This window comes from Oncorhynchus mykiss, chromosome 8 (genome assembly GCF_013265735.2).
Source record: "Oncorhynchus mykiss isolate Arlee chromosome 8, USDA_OmykA_1.1, whole genome shotgun sequence".
NCBI lineage: Eukaryota > Metazoa > Chordata > Actinopteri > Salmoniformes > Salmonidae > Oncorhynchus > Oncorhynchus mykiss.
The window spans coordinates 55,625,032-55,641,074 of NC_048572.1; the positions used below are offsets into that span (position 1 = coordinate 55,625,032).

A 16,043-nucleotide genomic window follows, 5' to 3' on the forward strand; every position below is an offset into this window, starting at 1 on the left:
GACATTTCACATTCTTAAAATAATGTGGTGATCCTAACTGACCTAAGACAGATCATTTTTACTAGGATTAAATGTCAGGAATTGTGAAAAACGGAGTTTAAATGTATTTAGCTAAGGTGGATGTTAACTTACGACTTCAACTGTACATTTCACATGTGTTCGAACACGTGACGTTAATGTGACAACATGTGAAGCAACGTGACATGATCTCTTGTGAAATAAATGTGACAACATGGGGAGGCACTTGGGATTGGAACTCAAAACCTCTTGGTTGCAAGCTACCTGAAGTTCCTGCTGCACCACCAGGTCTGTTGACATAATGATAATAATCAGCTAGCTATATCATGACACTAGGCGAGACCCAAATGCAGACACAGGAGGCAGATGGTTGGAGTTTCAGATGTTTAATACATCTAAAGGGAATAGGCAAGAGAATGGTCGTGGACAGGCAAAAGGTCATAACCAGATCAGAGTCCAGGAGGTACAAAGTGGCAGGCAGGCAGAATAGTCAGGCAGGCTCGAGGTCAGGGCAGGCAGAATAGTCAGGCAGGCTTGAGGTCAGGGCAGGCAGAATAGTCAGGCAGGCTCGAGGTCAGGGCAGGCAGAATAGTCAGGCAGGTGGGTACAAAGTCCAGAACAGGCAAGGGTCAAAACCGGGTGGACTAGAAAAAGGAGAAAAGGCAAAGCAGGAAAACACACTGGTAGGCTTGGACATTCAAGACACACTGGTAGGCTTGGACATTCCAGACGAACTGGCACAGAGAGACAGGAAACACATGGATATATCCTTGATAACAAGCCAATGTTCGGCTAGAGGATGGAGTCTACATTGGCGCGGCATCCGACCTAAAAGATGCCCAGGATCTGACTAATGCTGGCATTACCTACATACTTACAGTGGACTCAGAGCAGCCCACTTCACCCGATGGGTCATTTAGGATGAAGCGTGTCCATGCCCTGGACAAGTCCTCCACAGACCTACTCAGCCACCTGGATGACTGCATCCTCTTCAGATGCGATGCTTGCAAGGCATCAAAAGCTGTCCTTGTGCATTGGTGTGCGAGCCCTATCAAATCTGGAGTCGCCTAATGCACATCATGATGATAGCCTCATGCATTTGACATGTAATTGAGTTTTTTTGTTTTAGCCATGTAGGGCAAAGTCAGAGTGCGGCGGTGGTGACTGCTTACTTGGTGAAATGTCACAAAATGAACTTTGGGGCTGCATACGCCAAACTCCAGCAACTTAAACCTGATGTAAAGTAAGCAAAGAAAGCTGTGCGTTTTGTTATGCCATTCAACAGTAGGGTCTGTTATGTCCGTGAAGATTTGGGACTGTTTATTATTATCAGTCCATTTTTGTCACATTGTTCAGTGTGAAATAAGAATGCATTTAATTTTTGTGCACTTATTATGCTTGAACATTTGGTATTATTATTTCGTATTCATGTATCTTAACACAATATAAAGCAGTCTTACTGACTTACTACATTTAGCAGATGAGTTAATTAAACAGAATTCAAACTGAATGATAGGTTTGTGGGGATGAAAACCTACAAATGGGACTCCTTGATGACTACCATTGAGAACCACTAACTGTCACGTTCTGACCTCTATTTCCTTTGTTTTGTATGTAGTTAGTATGGTCAGGGCGTGAGTTGGGTGGGCAGTCTATGTTTGTTTTTCTATGATTTGGGTATTTCTATGTTTCGGCCTAGTATGGTTCTCAATCAGAGGCAGGTGTCATTAGTTGTCTCTGATTGAGAATCATACTTAGGTAGCCTGGGTTTCACTGTGTGTTTGTGGGTGATTGTTCCTGTCACTGTGTTTGTTGTCACAGGATAGGACTGTTTTGCGTTTGCACATTTCTTGTTTTTGTTAGTTTGTTCATGTGTAGGGATTTATTAAAACATGAATAACCACCACGCTGCGCTTTGGTCCGCTTCTCTTCCTCCTACAGACGAACGCCCTTACAGAATCACCCACCACCAACGGACCAAGCAGCGTGTTAACAGACAGGAGCCACAGGAGAGGCAACAGAGGCAGCAGCAGCAGAAGCAGCAGCAGCTGCAGTGGGAGAGGCTGCACCACCTGGAGAAATGGACATGGGAGGAAGAACTGGACGGTAAAGGACCCTGGGCTCAGCCCGGAGAATATCGCCGCCCCAAGGAAGAACTGGAGGCGGCGAAAGCTGAGAGGCGCAGATATGAGGAGGCAGCACGGCGTAGCGGATGGAAGCCCGGGAGTCAGCCCCAAAAATTTCTTGGGGGGGGGCTAACAGGGAGTATGGCTACGCCAGGTAGGAGACCTGAGCCAACTTCCTGTGGTTACCGGGGGGCTAGAGAGACCGGGCAGGCACCGTGTTATGCTGTGGAGCGCACGGTGTCCCCAGTGCGGGTGCACAGCCCGGTGCGGTACATTCCAGCTCCGCGTATCGGCCGGGCTAGAGTGGGCATCGAGCCAAGTGCCATGAAGCCGGCTCTACGCATCTGGTCTCCAGTGCGTCTCCTTGGGCCGGCTTACATGGCACCAGCCTTGCGCACGGTGTCCCCGGTTCGCCTGCATAGCCCAGTGCGGGCTATTCCACCTCGCCGCACTGGCAGGGCGACCGGGACCATTCAACCGGGTAAGGTTGGGCAGGCTCGGTGCTCAAGAGCTCCAGTGCGCCTGCACGGCCCGGTCTATCCGTCACCACCTCCACACCCCAGCCCTCCGGTGGCAGCTCCCCGTACCAGGCTGTCTCTCCGGCCCATCCGTCCAGAGCCTTCCTCCTCTCCAGCGCTGCCGGAGTCTCCCGCCTCTCCGGCGCTACCAGAGCCTTCCTCCTCTCCAGCGCTGCCGGAGCCTCCCGCCTGTCCGGCGCCGCTGCCGGAGCCTCCCGCCTGTCCGGCGCCTCTGCCGGAGCCTCCCGCCTGTCCGGCGCCTCTGCCGGAGCCTCCCGCCTGTCCGGCGCCTCTGCCGGAGCCTCCCGCCTGTCCGGCGCCTCTGCCGGAGCCTCCCGCCTGTCCGGCGCCTCTGCCGGAGCCTCCCGCCTGTCCGGCGTCGCTGCCGGAGTCTCCCGCCTCTCCGGCGCTACCAGGGCCTTCCTTTTCTCCAGCGTTGCCGGAGCTTCCCGTCTGCCCAGCGCCAGCTGAGCTTCCCGTCTGCCCAGCGCCGCCAACGCCGCCCGTCTGCCCAGCGCCGCCAACTCTGCCCAGCGCCGCCAACGCCGCCCGTCTGCCCAGCGCCGCCAACGCCGCCCGTCTGCCCAGCGCCGCCAACGCCGCCCGTCTGCCCAGCGCCGCCAACGCCGCCCGTCTGCCCAGCGCCGCCAACGCCGCCCGTCTGCCCAGCGCCGCCAACGCCGCCCGTCTGCCCAGCGCCGCCAACGCCGCCCGTCTGCCCAGCGCCGCCAACGCCGCCCGTCTGCCCAGCGCCGCCAACGCCGCCCGTCTGCCCAGCGCCGCCAACGCCGCCCGTCTGCCCAGCGCCGCCAACGCCGCCCGTCTGCCCAGCGCCGCCAACGCCGCCCGTCTGCCCAGCGCCGCCAACGCCGCCCGTCTGCCCAGCGCCGCCAACGCCGCCCGTCTGCCCAGTGCCGCCCGTCTGCCAGGAGCCGCCAGTGCCGCCCGTCTGCCAGGAGCCGCCAGTGCCGCCCGTCTGCCAGGAGCCGCCAGTGCCGCCCGTCTGCCAGGAGCCGCCAGTGCCGCCCGTCTGCCAGGAGCCGCCAGTGCCGCCCGTCAGCCAGGGGCCGCCAGTGCCGCCAGTCAGCCAGGGGCCGCCAGTGCCGCCAGTCAGCCAGGGGCCGCCAGTGCCGCCAGTCAGCCAGGGGCCGCCAGTGCCGCCAGTCAGCCAGGGGCCGCCAGTGCCGCCAGTAAGCCAGGGGCCGCCAGTCAGCCAGGGGCCGCCAGTAAGCCAGGGGCCGCCAGTGCCGCCAGTAAGCCAGGGGCCGCCAGTGCCGCCAGTAAGCCAGGGGCCGCCAGTGCCGTCAGTCAGCCAGGGGCCGTCAGTCAGCCAGGGGCCGCCCGAGCAGCTGCCCCTCTGTCCAGAGCAGCTGTCGCCCCTCTGTCCCAAGCTGCTGTCGCCCCTCTGTCCCGAGCTGCTGTCGCCCCTCTGTCCCGAGCAGCTGTCCCTCTGTCCCGAGCAGCTGCCCCTCTGTCCCGAGCTGCTATCGCCCCTCTGTCCCGAGCTGCTATCGCCCCTCTGTCCCGAGCTGCTATCGCCCCTCTGTCCCGAGCTGCTATCGCCCCTCTGTCCCGAGCTGCTGCCGCCCCTCTGTCCCGAGCTGCTGCCGCCCCTCTGTCCCGAGCTGCTGCCGCCCCTCTGTCCCGAGCAGCTGCTCCTCTGTCCCGAGCAGTTGTCCCTCTGTCCCGAGCAGCTGTTTCACCTCTGTCCCGAGCAGCCCCTCTGTCCAGTGGGGTCATTGAGAGGGGTGGCCATGGTGAGAAGGCCACGGAGGCGGACAATAAGGCGGACTAAGACAATGGTGAAGTGGGGTCCGCGTCCCGCGCCAGAGCCGCCACCGCGGACAGACGCCCACCCAGACCCTCCCCTATAGGTCAAGGTTTTGCGGCCGGAGTCCGCACCTTTGGGGGGGGGTACTGTCACGTTCTGACCTCTATTTCCTTTGTTTTGTATGTAGTTAGTATGGTCAGGGCGTGAGTTGGGTGGGCAGTCTATGTTTGTTTTTCTATGATTTGGGTATTTCTATGTTTCGGCCTAGTATGGTTCTCAATCAGAGGCAGGTGTCATTAGTTGTCTCTGATTGAGAATCATACTTAGGTAGCCTGGGTTTCACTGTGTGTTTGTGGGTGATTGTTCCTGTCACTGTGTTTGTTGTCACAGGATAGGACTGTTTTGCGTTTGCACATTTCTTGTTTTTGTTAGTTTGTTCATGTGTAGGGATTTATTAAAACATGAATAACCACCACGCTGCGCTTTGGTCCGCTTCTCTTCCTCCTACAGACGAACGCCCTTACACTAACTCAGCGTTTACTTGTTATATGAAGTGTCTTCATAGTCTCCCTTGTTTTCTTTCAGCTCTTGTGCCCAAAGTGCACCTCAAAGTTGGGCTCATTGTACTGGTGTGGGGAGCAGTGTTCCTGTAGTCGATGGGTGACTCCTTTCTTCCTGATACATAAAAACAGAGTGGATGAAATTAAACACATTAGTATAGCCACCAGATCCGGCGCCAGGATAAAGTGACTAAGGGGCCAGTTGAAATCAGTGAGGGGAACAATTTTAGGGGGTACTTGCATTGGAATTATATTGAATTCTGCTTATATCAAGCTTTTACCACAATAAACATGAAGTTCAAATGCCGAGAGTCCGAGACCATTGATTGAATGATTTTGAAGTGAGAGGTCGGTGCGAAATCTGTAGCCAGTCTTTGCCTCGCTATATCAGCACAATGGACAGCACCCTACAAACTACAGTAAGGCTGTTTTGGGACTGAATATAGGCTTCAGACCTGTTGACACAGAACTTTTGACATGGGAAACAAAATACTACATCTGCAGTAACTGAGTAATCCAAACACTCTCTCCCTATGAACCAGTTGCTATAAAATGAAAATAAAATTGGACAGAAAACAAGCGGGTAGGGTATGAGTCCTCTGTTCCAAGATCGTCAGGAACAGTCGGAGTTGGAGGAGGCTGTGGAGTCATTATCCTGGCCGTGCTTGTTGAAGGGTGCTACCTACCCTTCAACAAGCATCGCCAGGATAATAGCCCCTCATGCGGAGCTAGCTGGAGCCCGACAGCATCATCAATTTCTGATAGCCATTGTGGCAGATTAGCTGGTTTGAGCTAGCTAAATAGGCTAAGGCTAATAACACTAATGCTTGGCTAAGAAGCTAACTGAACTCTGTAGTGGTGGGGCATGAGGCAGAGTTGAGTGAAGCAGCTTCAACGGTAAACCTGACCCCACATTTATAAATCAAAATCAAATATTAAAGGCAGAGGTGTATCACATTATTTACTTATCCTACCACAAATGAGAAGGGTTTTCCCCCTGCTTTTTATGGAAAACCAAAGCAGTCATACCTAACCACCCCATGGGCTTACCATAGCCCCCCTACGCACACCAGAGCACGCTCTGTCCATTGTGCTGACACAGCGCTGTGTAGATACTGATTTTGCGCTAACCTGTCACTCAATCATTTACATTTTTTTTGCTATTTTTATATAGTGACATAAAACTAAGGGCATAAGTTTCAACTGATGGGGTTAAGCCCATTTTGCCCCCTCGTGGAGCCGGAGCCGATAGCCACACTCAAATCAAGGATATTTAAAATGACAAAGATGATTTATATCAATAATAATAAAGTACTACATAGCTGTCAGAATAGCTGTCTCCATTTTCCCCTGTGTACCAGTAAATGTTTCATAGGTGTCTGTCTACGATGCAGGACACCTACAGTTTTTTCTACTACGGACATATCCATTGAGTAAGGTCTAAAAAGTTTGATCAAAGCAGATTACAATAATTGTAAATATGCCTGTTGAGCTCCATGGTGTATCTGGAATAGATGTCTTATTTCAAAATTTCTGTCTAAACATACATCTACCAGAAGGATACCCTTCTACTTCCAAATACTTATATCCATTTATTTTATTTCTATAATCCACATGATGAAGTTACCGTCTATGTTAAAATTGTGGATGTCAGGTGTGCTGCTAGTTCAAATAGTTGTTGTGTTTTGTCAAGAACAGCCTCTGAGAACACTTGGTTGGTACAGCCTCTGAGAACACTTGGTTTGTAGCCAAATGTCCCTCTTCGTGGTCCGTACTAATAGCAGGACGTGTTGGTTTACACAGAGGATTACACAGCGGTTACAGTGGAGAACGTTGAGATAGATAGAGGACTCATCATGGCTATAACCATTTTAAAATGGAGATTGCCATTGAGGGCTTTGACCATTTTAAAGTAGCCAACTGGGTGGGGATTTCTATGGGTTGGGAGCAAATAGCCAATAAAGAAGAAAATTAACTACTTTAAAATTGAGATAGCCCATGTTGTCACATATGCTAAACTGGCAGTGATACAAAGATGAGTGCTCTATCTATCTCTATGGTGGAAAGTCGACGCCAAACAAGGAAATGTGACCACGTATTCTTTGTTGTGACGATTTTGAGAATTCGTAACATTAGCGAAATGGCAGAGTTACGGTTGGATTTAGACAGTAATTTACAGTATGGCCCTTTTGGCAGCGATTTAGCGGATATTTGCATTGACCAGGATGGTGAATGGGGTAAGTGCGATGCGTATATAATCTTTGTTATTACATAAATAGCTGTGTTGTAAACGCTAGCTACATGCGACCAATGATGTGTATAAACCCTATATACATCATTGCGTGCAACTTCATTGACTGTCAGGAAATTAGATGCCACCTAACAGTATCATTAAACTGTGTACGTATTCCACTGCTTGACTTGGAATAAAATAGGTGCCGGTATTGTTTACATTTAGGTGCAGGAGCTCCACAATACTTTTGAGATAATATTCTATAAGAGGAACGGGCTCAAACAGTAGAACATTTGAAGGGCCGGTATTCTGCTTCGGTGAGCTCATGCCCAATTCAATCACTGTTGTGTTCAATATATAACATGCGTTTTGGTGCTCATACTCAGCAGTACAAACCCAACGTTTTGACTGAGATGGCCATAAGCAACTTCCTCCCCATCTTGCTGCATATTTGAATGTATTGAAGCTACTTTGGAAAGTTTGAATAATCTTTTGCAACCTTGAAACATATATAATTAGCGACGTTGTAATATTTCACGGATCTCTTCCTCCTGCAACGTTGTTACAGACATCAACTTGTTGGAAGAACTTGAGAACCTAAGTGATGCAGAGGAACTCCTTCAAGAATTCGAGTTCACACCGCGTGATGAAACAGCACTGAAAGAGGTAGTGCAACACATTTCAGCCTCTATGTAATGCTGTGTGTTATTATCCTACTGTGTGACAGTTAACAAGACTGCACCTTCCTCAGGTGAATGACATTAATCTGTTACAATGGAGATCCTTCACCAGTGGAGATACTGATGCTTGCTGCACAGGTAAAAAAAAAAAAATCACCAGCATTGCGTCACTTTCAGTTAACCTATAACAGCCATGACTCAAGATTGGGTTGTTGGCCCCATACCAAGACAAAGTAAGTGAAGAAGACTGTCAGAAACCCTCCAAGAACCCTGTGACTTCCTGGTAATAGATTAGAAATCACATACAGTACACACACACACACACACAGTCCCTCTACGTCTCCTGGTCACCCCCATGTCAGTAGACATTAGGTGGATGTCTTTAGCGTGGGAAAGTTGCACCTGTGAGGGCCCCCCCCCCCCGTACTGTGTTGGGTAGAATGACTATTCATTCACATGGGACGTTAAAGAGGAAGGGACACTGTAATGTGATGCCTCTGCTGACAGATAGTTGGATTGAGTTCCTATTGTTACGTTGGCAGGTGTTGGAGTTCCTGGGTCCTCCCTATCACCTGGATCAGCACTCAGTGATACCTCCTCACTGTCACCGCTGTCTCTGAAAGTAAGTCTACGCTTCACATAACACTCTGTGTTAAGTAGAAGGCTAACCACTCACGAGTCTCACTCACTTCTCTCTTGTGCATGCACATCCCTACCAGCAGGAGGATGCCGTGTCTGTGCAGCCTTTGCCGACAATGCTCACTCCTGGAAAGAAAATGCACAAGTGGGTCAGCCAATCTCCCAGAGGTAGGACGTCTCTTCAGGTCAGCTAAAACACTCATGATAAATCATTGATATGTAACAATATGGTGGATATATGGTGTCGTGTATGTCAAAATGTGGGACGCTTTTTTTTTTTTATCTTCAGAAAATCATTGAACCTGTCTGGTTATACACATATTATAGTTTATCCCACTCGCTACTGTAAATCGCTCATAATAAGAGCGTCTGCAAAATGACGTAAATGTGAATGTATTTATCACACTCTTTTTTTTATTGATCTCTTATTCTATCGTTCTCTTCCTGCCAGCCAAGCCTACCAAGCGACCTGCCCACCCACCCCAGAGGGTGTCAATCCAGCCCAAACCGCCCCCCTCTGTCCCTCTAACACAGCCTGTGGCCCCTTTTCTCAAAACCAGGACCATTGTCATCCAGCCCGTTAGCCTACAGACTGTGGTCTCAGTGGTCAAGGCACCACCGCCTGTGACCGTCCATGCTACTGCCCCCTCTACTGGTGAGAGAAAGTTCATTCTGTTGTAGTCTTGTGTTGTCTTCACACAATCAAATGTCTTTACCGGTGATTTGAATAATGTGCACAGTTTGTTGTCATTAATGTCCATCTATATTGGTGTGTCTCATTCACTGAAATAATTCAGGTTATTTGGCTTGCTCAAAGTCCAATAGTCCTTTGACTTGCTCCCGTGAAGCTCAGTTGGTAGAGCATGGTGTTTGCAATGCCAGGGTTGTGGGTTCAATTCCCACAGGGGACCAGTGGAAGGTGTATGCACCCACTACAGTAAGTCGCTCTGTATATTTCGCTTCTGCTAAATGACTCAAATAAAAAAATCTAGTGACCCATTTCCCTATCTGAAGTGGTCTAAGTGCATGTTGTCTGTATACCCGATTGTGGCATTTGAAAGAAAAGTAAAAGCCGACTCATCATCCAAAATGAAAGTGGAACAGTTCGAATCATTTGTATCCTCTATGACTGCACATGTGGCTCTTGACCACAAGGTGTCCTCAGTCTGTTGTCTCTTGTTCAAAGAAGACTACTGCCTCCTCCTCAATTACAGCAACACTGTGTCTGGCTAATGACTGGCCGGTGTATACCCTGCAGGAACCTCAAGGACAGAGTTTGAAAACCACTGTGTGGAAATATTCATGTTTAAAAACATATATTTCATGAACGTCAGCACAAAGCACACTCATATCAACTGTAACTGCCGTAACCCTCATTTATATGCCAATGATCAAACGGATACATCCATTGTATAGGCCTTGATGTCATCAGTACAACTACTCACCTCCTCCGATGGTCCCTATTCACAGTAGTCATCCATGTTCTCTCTGAGACAGTAATGTCTTGGCCCATTAGTAGCCTGACTAAAATACTTTAACCTCAATAGGAATTTAGGGCTACTTGTGTTATTTCAGATTAACTAGCATGGGAGCAGTTCCCTACTACACTCCAATAGACTTCACGAGAGCCAGGGCGTTGAAGGCGACTGTGGCAGGGCTTCATTGTTTGATAATGGGTCTTCGGGGGACTGAAGGGGTCTGAGGGAGGGACAGGCTCTCAGCACTAAACAAGAGTCTGACTCTGGACCTTTAGTGGGATGGATTCGGGGTGTTGATGAGGTTTTTTTGGGGTGGGGGGGGTCCATATCCCATACAGGTGACCAGACATCCTTAGTGATCGTGGGTGAGGGTGAGAAAAAAACTACAGTCTGGTTAGGAAGAAGATAAAATAGAATACTATCTGAATCCAGGTCTGATCGTATGAGATGAGCTTTGTAAAGAGCGATTGTACATGTTCCCCAGCTGAGAAATGCTGTTTACTATGACAGTAATCCATCAATTATTACAGTGATGTACTCTTAAGTGGAAAAGGCCCCAGTGGGACATGGGATGGTCTCAGATCTGTATGCGCTTTAACTCGTCTTACTCTGTCATGCCATAGCCTAAAGCTAATCCAGGTCTGGGACAGGGCTAAAACAGACAGACAGAAGGGTTGAACTATTTCTTAACTCTGCATCTGGTCTTTGTCATCAGCAGTTCACACAATGCATCTCAAGCCGAAACAGGTGATTGGACCCCAGATCACTTCCCCAACCCCTGCCTTCCTCGCTGTCACCAACCAGGTGGTCACCATGCCAACTGTCCCCAATGTTACCATGGGGACCACTGCCCTCACTGGCCATGCCCATCCCATGACGGTGACCTATCACAGCACAGCAGTGAACACTGAGGTACGTTTGACATTGAAATGGATCTGACCTCCATGTGTCTGCTTTCTATCAAATTTAATTACTTCAGCCTAATTAATTGCAATGAAATTAAGTATCCAAATTGGAAGCCAAGGGCTGGATGGACATCCTGTTGCAATTTGCCAAAGGAAACTGTTTTGATTCCAGACCTTCTTTGAGTCTCACTATGTGTTAGAACTGTTAGCCATCTCCAAAGCTTACATGGCTATGTGATGGCCAGAATGTAGTGCCAGGAATTTTCTTTGAAATCAAGCATTTTGCTGTGTCATGGCTTGTCTCCTTGCTAGAAGACAAGGATGGATTTTGTGTGTGTGGAGGGGGGGGGGGGGGTTGCTTACATTGACGGACCAACCGTCAGGTCAGGGAGAACACGACATAGTCTTCCTCCTCCTCCCATTCTGGGGGCTCATGTAAGGCTGGTAATCAATTGTGTTTGACCTTTAAACCCCTGGGAACCTGTGCAGGGCACAATGTCTGAATGGGTCTTTTGAAAAGACTAACTGTCTGTGGCTGTGCCCAGAGAGTAAGGACAAGGAGGCCCACAGGAAGATGGGTGATTTATCTCCCTGTTTCAAACCAAAGAGGAGATAAAACAATCGTTGCCATCACCGGTAAAACATGACCGTTATTTCTGGCTTCGCCTTTTTATAGTTTCACGTCTCTGAGCTACTATATAAATATTTAATTATCATAATTTCCAGTCATGGTCGACAAGTTGTAAATAATCTGACTGAGCCAACAACTCAATAGCAATTACTAGGGCTACTAATGGGTGGAATATGTTTGCCAAGCTTTACCACTGTAAAACCCACATTTTGTAGCTTAACACAGACATAATAATTAGACATTTTATTGGAGAAACTCCTGCCTCCTAAACAATAAGATATTTTTAAAATGATTTTATATTTAACTTATCCACTTTCTTCACTTTTAGAAAAGTCAAATAATATAATTTTCACTACCACAGTGCTACACATGGTCCTAAACTGTGGTTAACTGTTATACGTTATTATTTCTTCAAGACAAGGCTAAATAAACCAGTCACCCCAGCTGTCCTTATGTCACCTTGTTGGAATGGGTGAGTAGCCTAATGTGAGGGGCTTTCCTATGTCACATGAACGACCAGGCACCAGCACTCCATCCCCAGTACTACTAACATTTACTCAGCGATGACGCAACACTGTGCCAACACGCCAAATCTAAATATATCTTCACTTGAGGGAACTTTTTAAGAACAAGCTGAAATATCCCAGTTGTTATGAGACAGGTATACATTTCAGATATATGTTCTACGTTACAAGAAAACATTGTTTGAGATGTTTCCAATCTCTCCTCACCACGTCATGTTATTGACCTATTTTAGGCTGCAAAATGTTGATGATATAAATATTTACATCCGTGAGACAACATGTTACATCCGTGAGACAACATGTTACATCCGTGAGACAACATGTTACATCCGTGAGACAACATGTTACATCCGTGAGACAACATGTTACATCCGTGAGACATGTTCTGCATCCGTGAGACAGCATGTTGAATCCGTGAGACAATATGTTACATCCGTGAGACAACATGTTACATCCGTGAGACAACATGTTACATCCGTGAGACAACATGTTCTGCATCCGTGAGACAACATGTTACATCCGTGAGACATGTTACATCCGTGAGACATGTTACATTCGTGAGACAACATGTTACATCTGTGAGACAACATGTTACATCTGTGAGACAACATGTTACATCCGTGAGACAACATGTTACATCCGTGAGACAACATGTTACATCCGTGAGACAACATGTTGCATCCGTGAGACAACATGTTGCATCCGTGAGACAACATGTTGCATCCGTGATACAACATGTTGCATCCGTGAGACAACATGTTACATCTGTGAGACAACATGTTACATCCGTGAGACAACATGTTACATCCGTGAGACAACATGTTACATCCGTGAGACAACATGTTGCATCCGTGAGACAACATGTTGCATCCGTGAGACAACATGTTGCATCCGTGAGACAACATGTTACATCTGTGAGACAACATGTTCTATCCGTGAGACAACATGTTCTGCATCCGTGAGACAAACTCCTCCAGGTAAGTGTTACCACAGTAAAAATCCAGGTGCTCCATGTCTGTCTGACCACTCTCAGGCCCTGTGGGTTTTAAAGTGGCCTTGCCCTCCTAACTACCAGCCTCATCTCTCCTCCACCTGTCTGGGACCACCAAGCCCCCCAGGCAGTAGACACCCATATCTCTTGATGACTCCCACCTCCCTCCTGATGTCTGGATGGACACTGGGCAGACCCAGGCTTGTTGAGTGAGCAAATATGTTGACTGGAGTAAGATATGACTTAGGCTAGACGTGTCACCACTGTGTGCATTTAATTTGAGTGAATAAATCATGGAATAAACCAGAACACAACGCTGGAAGCTACTCTCCAAAAAGGTACGCACAAGAAAGAGGATTTAGACACCCACCATCTTGGATTGTTCTGAAATCGTTTCTGTAGTTATTTTGTTGAAATATAATTTGATCTCAGAAATTAGGCAAATTGATTTCACCCAAATTGGCATTTAAAATGTATAGGTTTCAGATAATAGTCAATGAAGTACCCAAATACAATTTGGACCAAACTTCTAACTACTAATAAGTAAGACATGAGAAATCAAAAGCCACCCATGGATCCCCACACCACATGCCAATCTCAACCCCAACAACCAGTATTCAGTATTAGTTATCTAAGTTTGACACGTAGTATGAAGCTGTGGTTTAGAATATTGCTTCTCCATACTATGTCATGTATTCCCTGTGAATCTGGTCATGTTTTTTGGATCTGTGGCATCCAGTGGGTAAAACCTGGAACTTGTACACTACTTTATGGTAAATAATGTGAGCAACTTCAACAGATTCACAGGGAATACATTACATAGTATGAAGAAGCATTACTCCAAGCTTCAGCTTCATATTATCAAACATAGAGAACTGATACTGTATACTGGTTGTTGGGGTTGGATTGGCATGGGGTTGTGGGAGTTCCGTGGGTAGCTTTTGAATTTTGGGGAGGGGAGGGGGGGGGGGGTTTCCTCATGTCTTAATCATTGTTAGGAAGACGTTTGGTCCAAATCGGATGTTGGGTACTATATTTATTGAATATCTGAACCCTATATATTAAAATGGCCCATTTTATGGGTGCAATAAATTAATAAAATGAAATTTTAACAAAATAACATTTCAGGAATGCCAATCCTATCTTTTTCTAACAACAGAAACGATTTCGGAACAATCAGAGATGGTGGGTGTCATGGCTTGCTGAAATTACATGGAGCGACTCAATACAGTAATCTATGTAGGACCCTGTAGTTTTGCCACTGCCAATTTAGCCTCTCACTGACATAATCCATGTTCCTTGTTGTTTTAATGCACTGTAGTAGCATCACTGGCTTGGCTGCACTGTTTTTGACAAATTACATTTCATATCAATTTATGGCTGTGCTTCTACAAAGCAGGGGGAGGCTATGCAGAGACGCTGCTAGATAATCATAGTGTAATTTAGGAGGCCAATTTCCTGCCAAAATCTCTTCTTGATGCTCCTGGGAACTGGAATCGACGGCCAAGGAATAGGATGAATGGTTTTCAAAAAGCAGTTAAAAAAGAAAAAATCTTGATTCAGAAAAATGAACAGACTAGTACAGTAGGGATGATAGATAGATAGATCATTTGAATGGCTCATGGTGGAGAAGGCTCGAAAAGCCTTTGCTGGAATGTAATTCACTATCTTTGAAGACATCCTGTTCATGTACTGTACTGTAAGTCTGTGTACAGTACAGTAGCGTATGGCTTAATCCAATCAAACCCACATTGTAGTATTTGCTGTACGCATTAGCTCTTTTCCCATGATAAAATAAAATCACTGGATGGCTTTGGGTACAATTCTAAGATTAACACGTGCTTGTGCATGCATCCACAGGGTAGCCTAGTGGTTAGAGCGTTGGACTAGTAACCGGAACGTTGTGAGTTCAAACCCCCGAGCTGACAAGGTACAAATCTGTCGTTCTGCCCCTGAACAGGCAGTTAACCCACTGTTCCCAGGCCGTCATTGAAAATAAGAATTTGTTCTTAACTGACTTGCCTGGTTAAATAAAGGTAAAATAAAAAAATAAAACTCATGTCTGGGAGTAGTTTGTTAACAAAGGCACTGCATAAAAAGGGCTAGGGCAATTTAAAGCAATAGCGTAAAACAATAACTTCATGGACCTCCGAGCTTGATGTTATCTCACCACACAAAAACTGCTGATTTCGCCATTCCCCCCCACTGTCCAGAGTTTTACATCAACAACAACAAACATCCCATCCCCCAATCAACAACCACGCTGTAATCCACATCTCTTGAGAGCACCAACTCATTGTTTCACCAAATTCTAATTTTCAGCCTCGTATTCAGATTATGTTCCCAACTCCCAGTTTACCCCACAGTCACTGAAGTGCTAGATTGCTGACTGTCTACCATTGTGGAGGAGGGGGAGTTTGTACTGTTGGCAATGTAGTAGTTACTAAAGGCAGGGTATCATTTTCCCCTTGCAGGACACGTACCCCACCCTCCAACCCCACTATTGGGTAACCAGACATGCACTTTTCGATTTTCCCAAGAGGTCACCGATGGCAGGGTTCCCCCCTCAACGGAGACCAAATAAAATGTGTGGTCTGCATTTGCATAGCCCTGAAATCTGTGCTGTTGGAAATGCTATGACGCATGGCCTCAGAAATGGGCTGCAGCAGACAAAGCCGTTTGAATGCTATAGCAGGGTTCTCCTGTGGTCTGTGGCTCAGTGGTAGAAAAACTCTGAGAGGGCATTGGAGGACAACAGAATGTATGCCAGTTACTAGACTCTTGAGTGTCTGGCTCTGAGTTTACGTAAACAATGGCTGTCTGCCTTCTAAAAATAAAATGGAACTGGTAGGACTAACCTGTGCACTTTATCCTGTTTCATTGAATCATATTTATTTTTTTCCTAAAACATTGCAAGAGCATTCCTCTATGGGTCATTATTTAACACTGAGAATGTCCTGTCCCCTTCT

The 16,043-nt window shown here is 47.4% G+C and overlaps 2 protein-coding genes across 9 annotated transcripts in view; both read left to right on the forward strand.

Moving 5' to 3' along the window:
- The first annotated feature begins 939 nt into the window (after positions 1 to 939).
- Positions 940 to 5,183, forward strand: LOC110530941 (dual specificity protein phosphatase 12-like). Its single transcript, XM_036986878.1, has 3 exons — positions 940 to 1,055; positions 1,148 to 1,261; positions 4,988 to 5,183. Exons 1-3 carry the CDS (start codon positions 940 to 942, stop codon positions 5,181 to 5,183), a joined length of 426 nt encoding a protein of 141 aa, XP_036842773.1.
- A 1,709-nt stretch (positions 5,184 to 6,892) lies between these two features.
- Positions 6,893 to 16,043, forward strand: part of LOC110530172 (cyclic AMP-dependent transcription factor ATF-6 alpha) — a 50,999-nt gene continuing 41,848 nt past the window's right edge. Inside the window, exons 1-7 of one of the 8 annotated variants that reach the window (XM_036985730.1) lie at positions 6,893 to 7,230; positions 7,795 to 7,892; positions 7,978 to 8,044; positions 8,449 to 8,528; positions 8,626 to 8,713; positions 8,997 to 9,200; positions 10,739 to 10,935. In XM_036985730.1, the coding sequence (XP_036841625.1) occupies positions 7,029 to 7,230; positions 7,795 to 7,892; positions 7,978 to 8,044; positions 8,449 to 8,528; positions 8,626 to 8,713; positions 8,997 to 9,200; positions 10,739 to 10,935 (936 nt within the window). In that variant the 5' untranslated portion in view covers positions 6,893 to 7,028. Of the gene's footprint in view, positions 7,231 to 7,270; positions 7,544 to 7,794; positions 7,893 to 7,977; positions 8,045 to 8,448; positions 8,529 to 8,625; positions 8,714 to 8,996; positions 9,201 to 10,738; positions 10,936 to 16,043 lie in introns of those variants that run through there. The other 7 variants (XM_036985728.1, XM_036985729.1, XM_036985727.1 and 4 more) reach the window with 7 other exon arrangements.

Coding starts and splice junctions, on each gene's coding strand:
- LOC110530941 (XM_036986878.1), top strand. CDS start 940: ATGAAGCGTGTCCATGCCCTGGACAAGTCCTCCACAGACCTACTCAGC. Junction 1,056..1,147: donor AAAGCTGTCCTTGTGCATTG/GTGTGCGAGCCC, acceptor TTTTTGTTTTAG/CCATGTAGGGCAAAGTCAGA. Junction 1,262..4,987: donor CAACTTAAACCTGATGTAAA/GTAAGCAAAGAA, acceptor TGTTATATGAAG/TGTCTTCATAGTCTCCCTTG.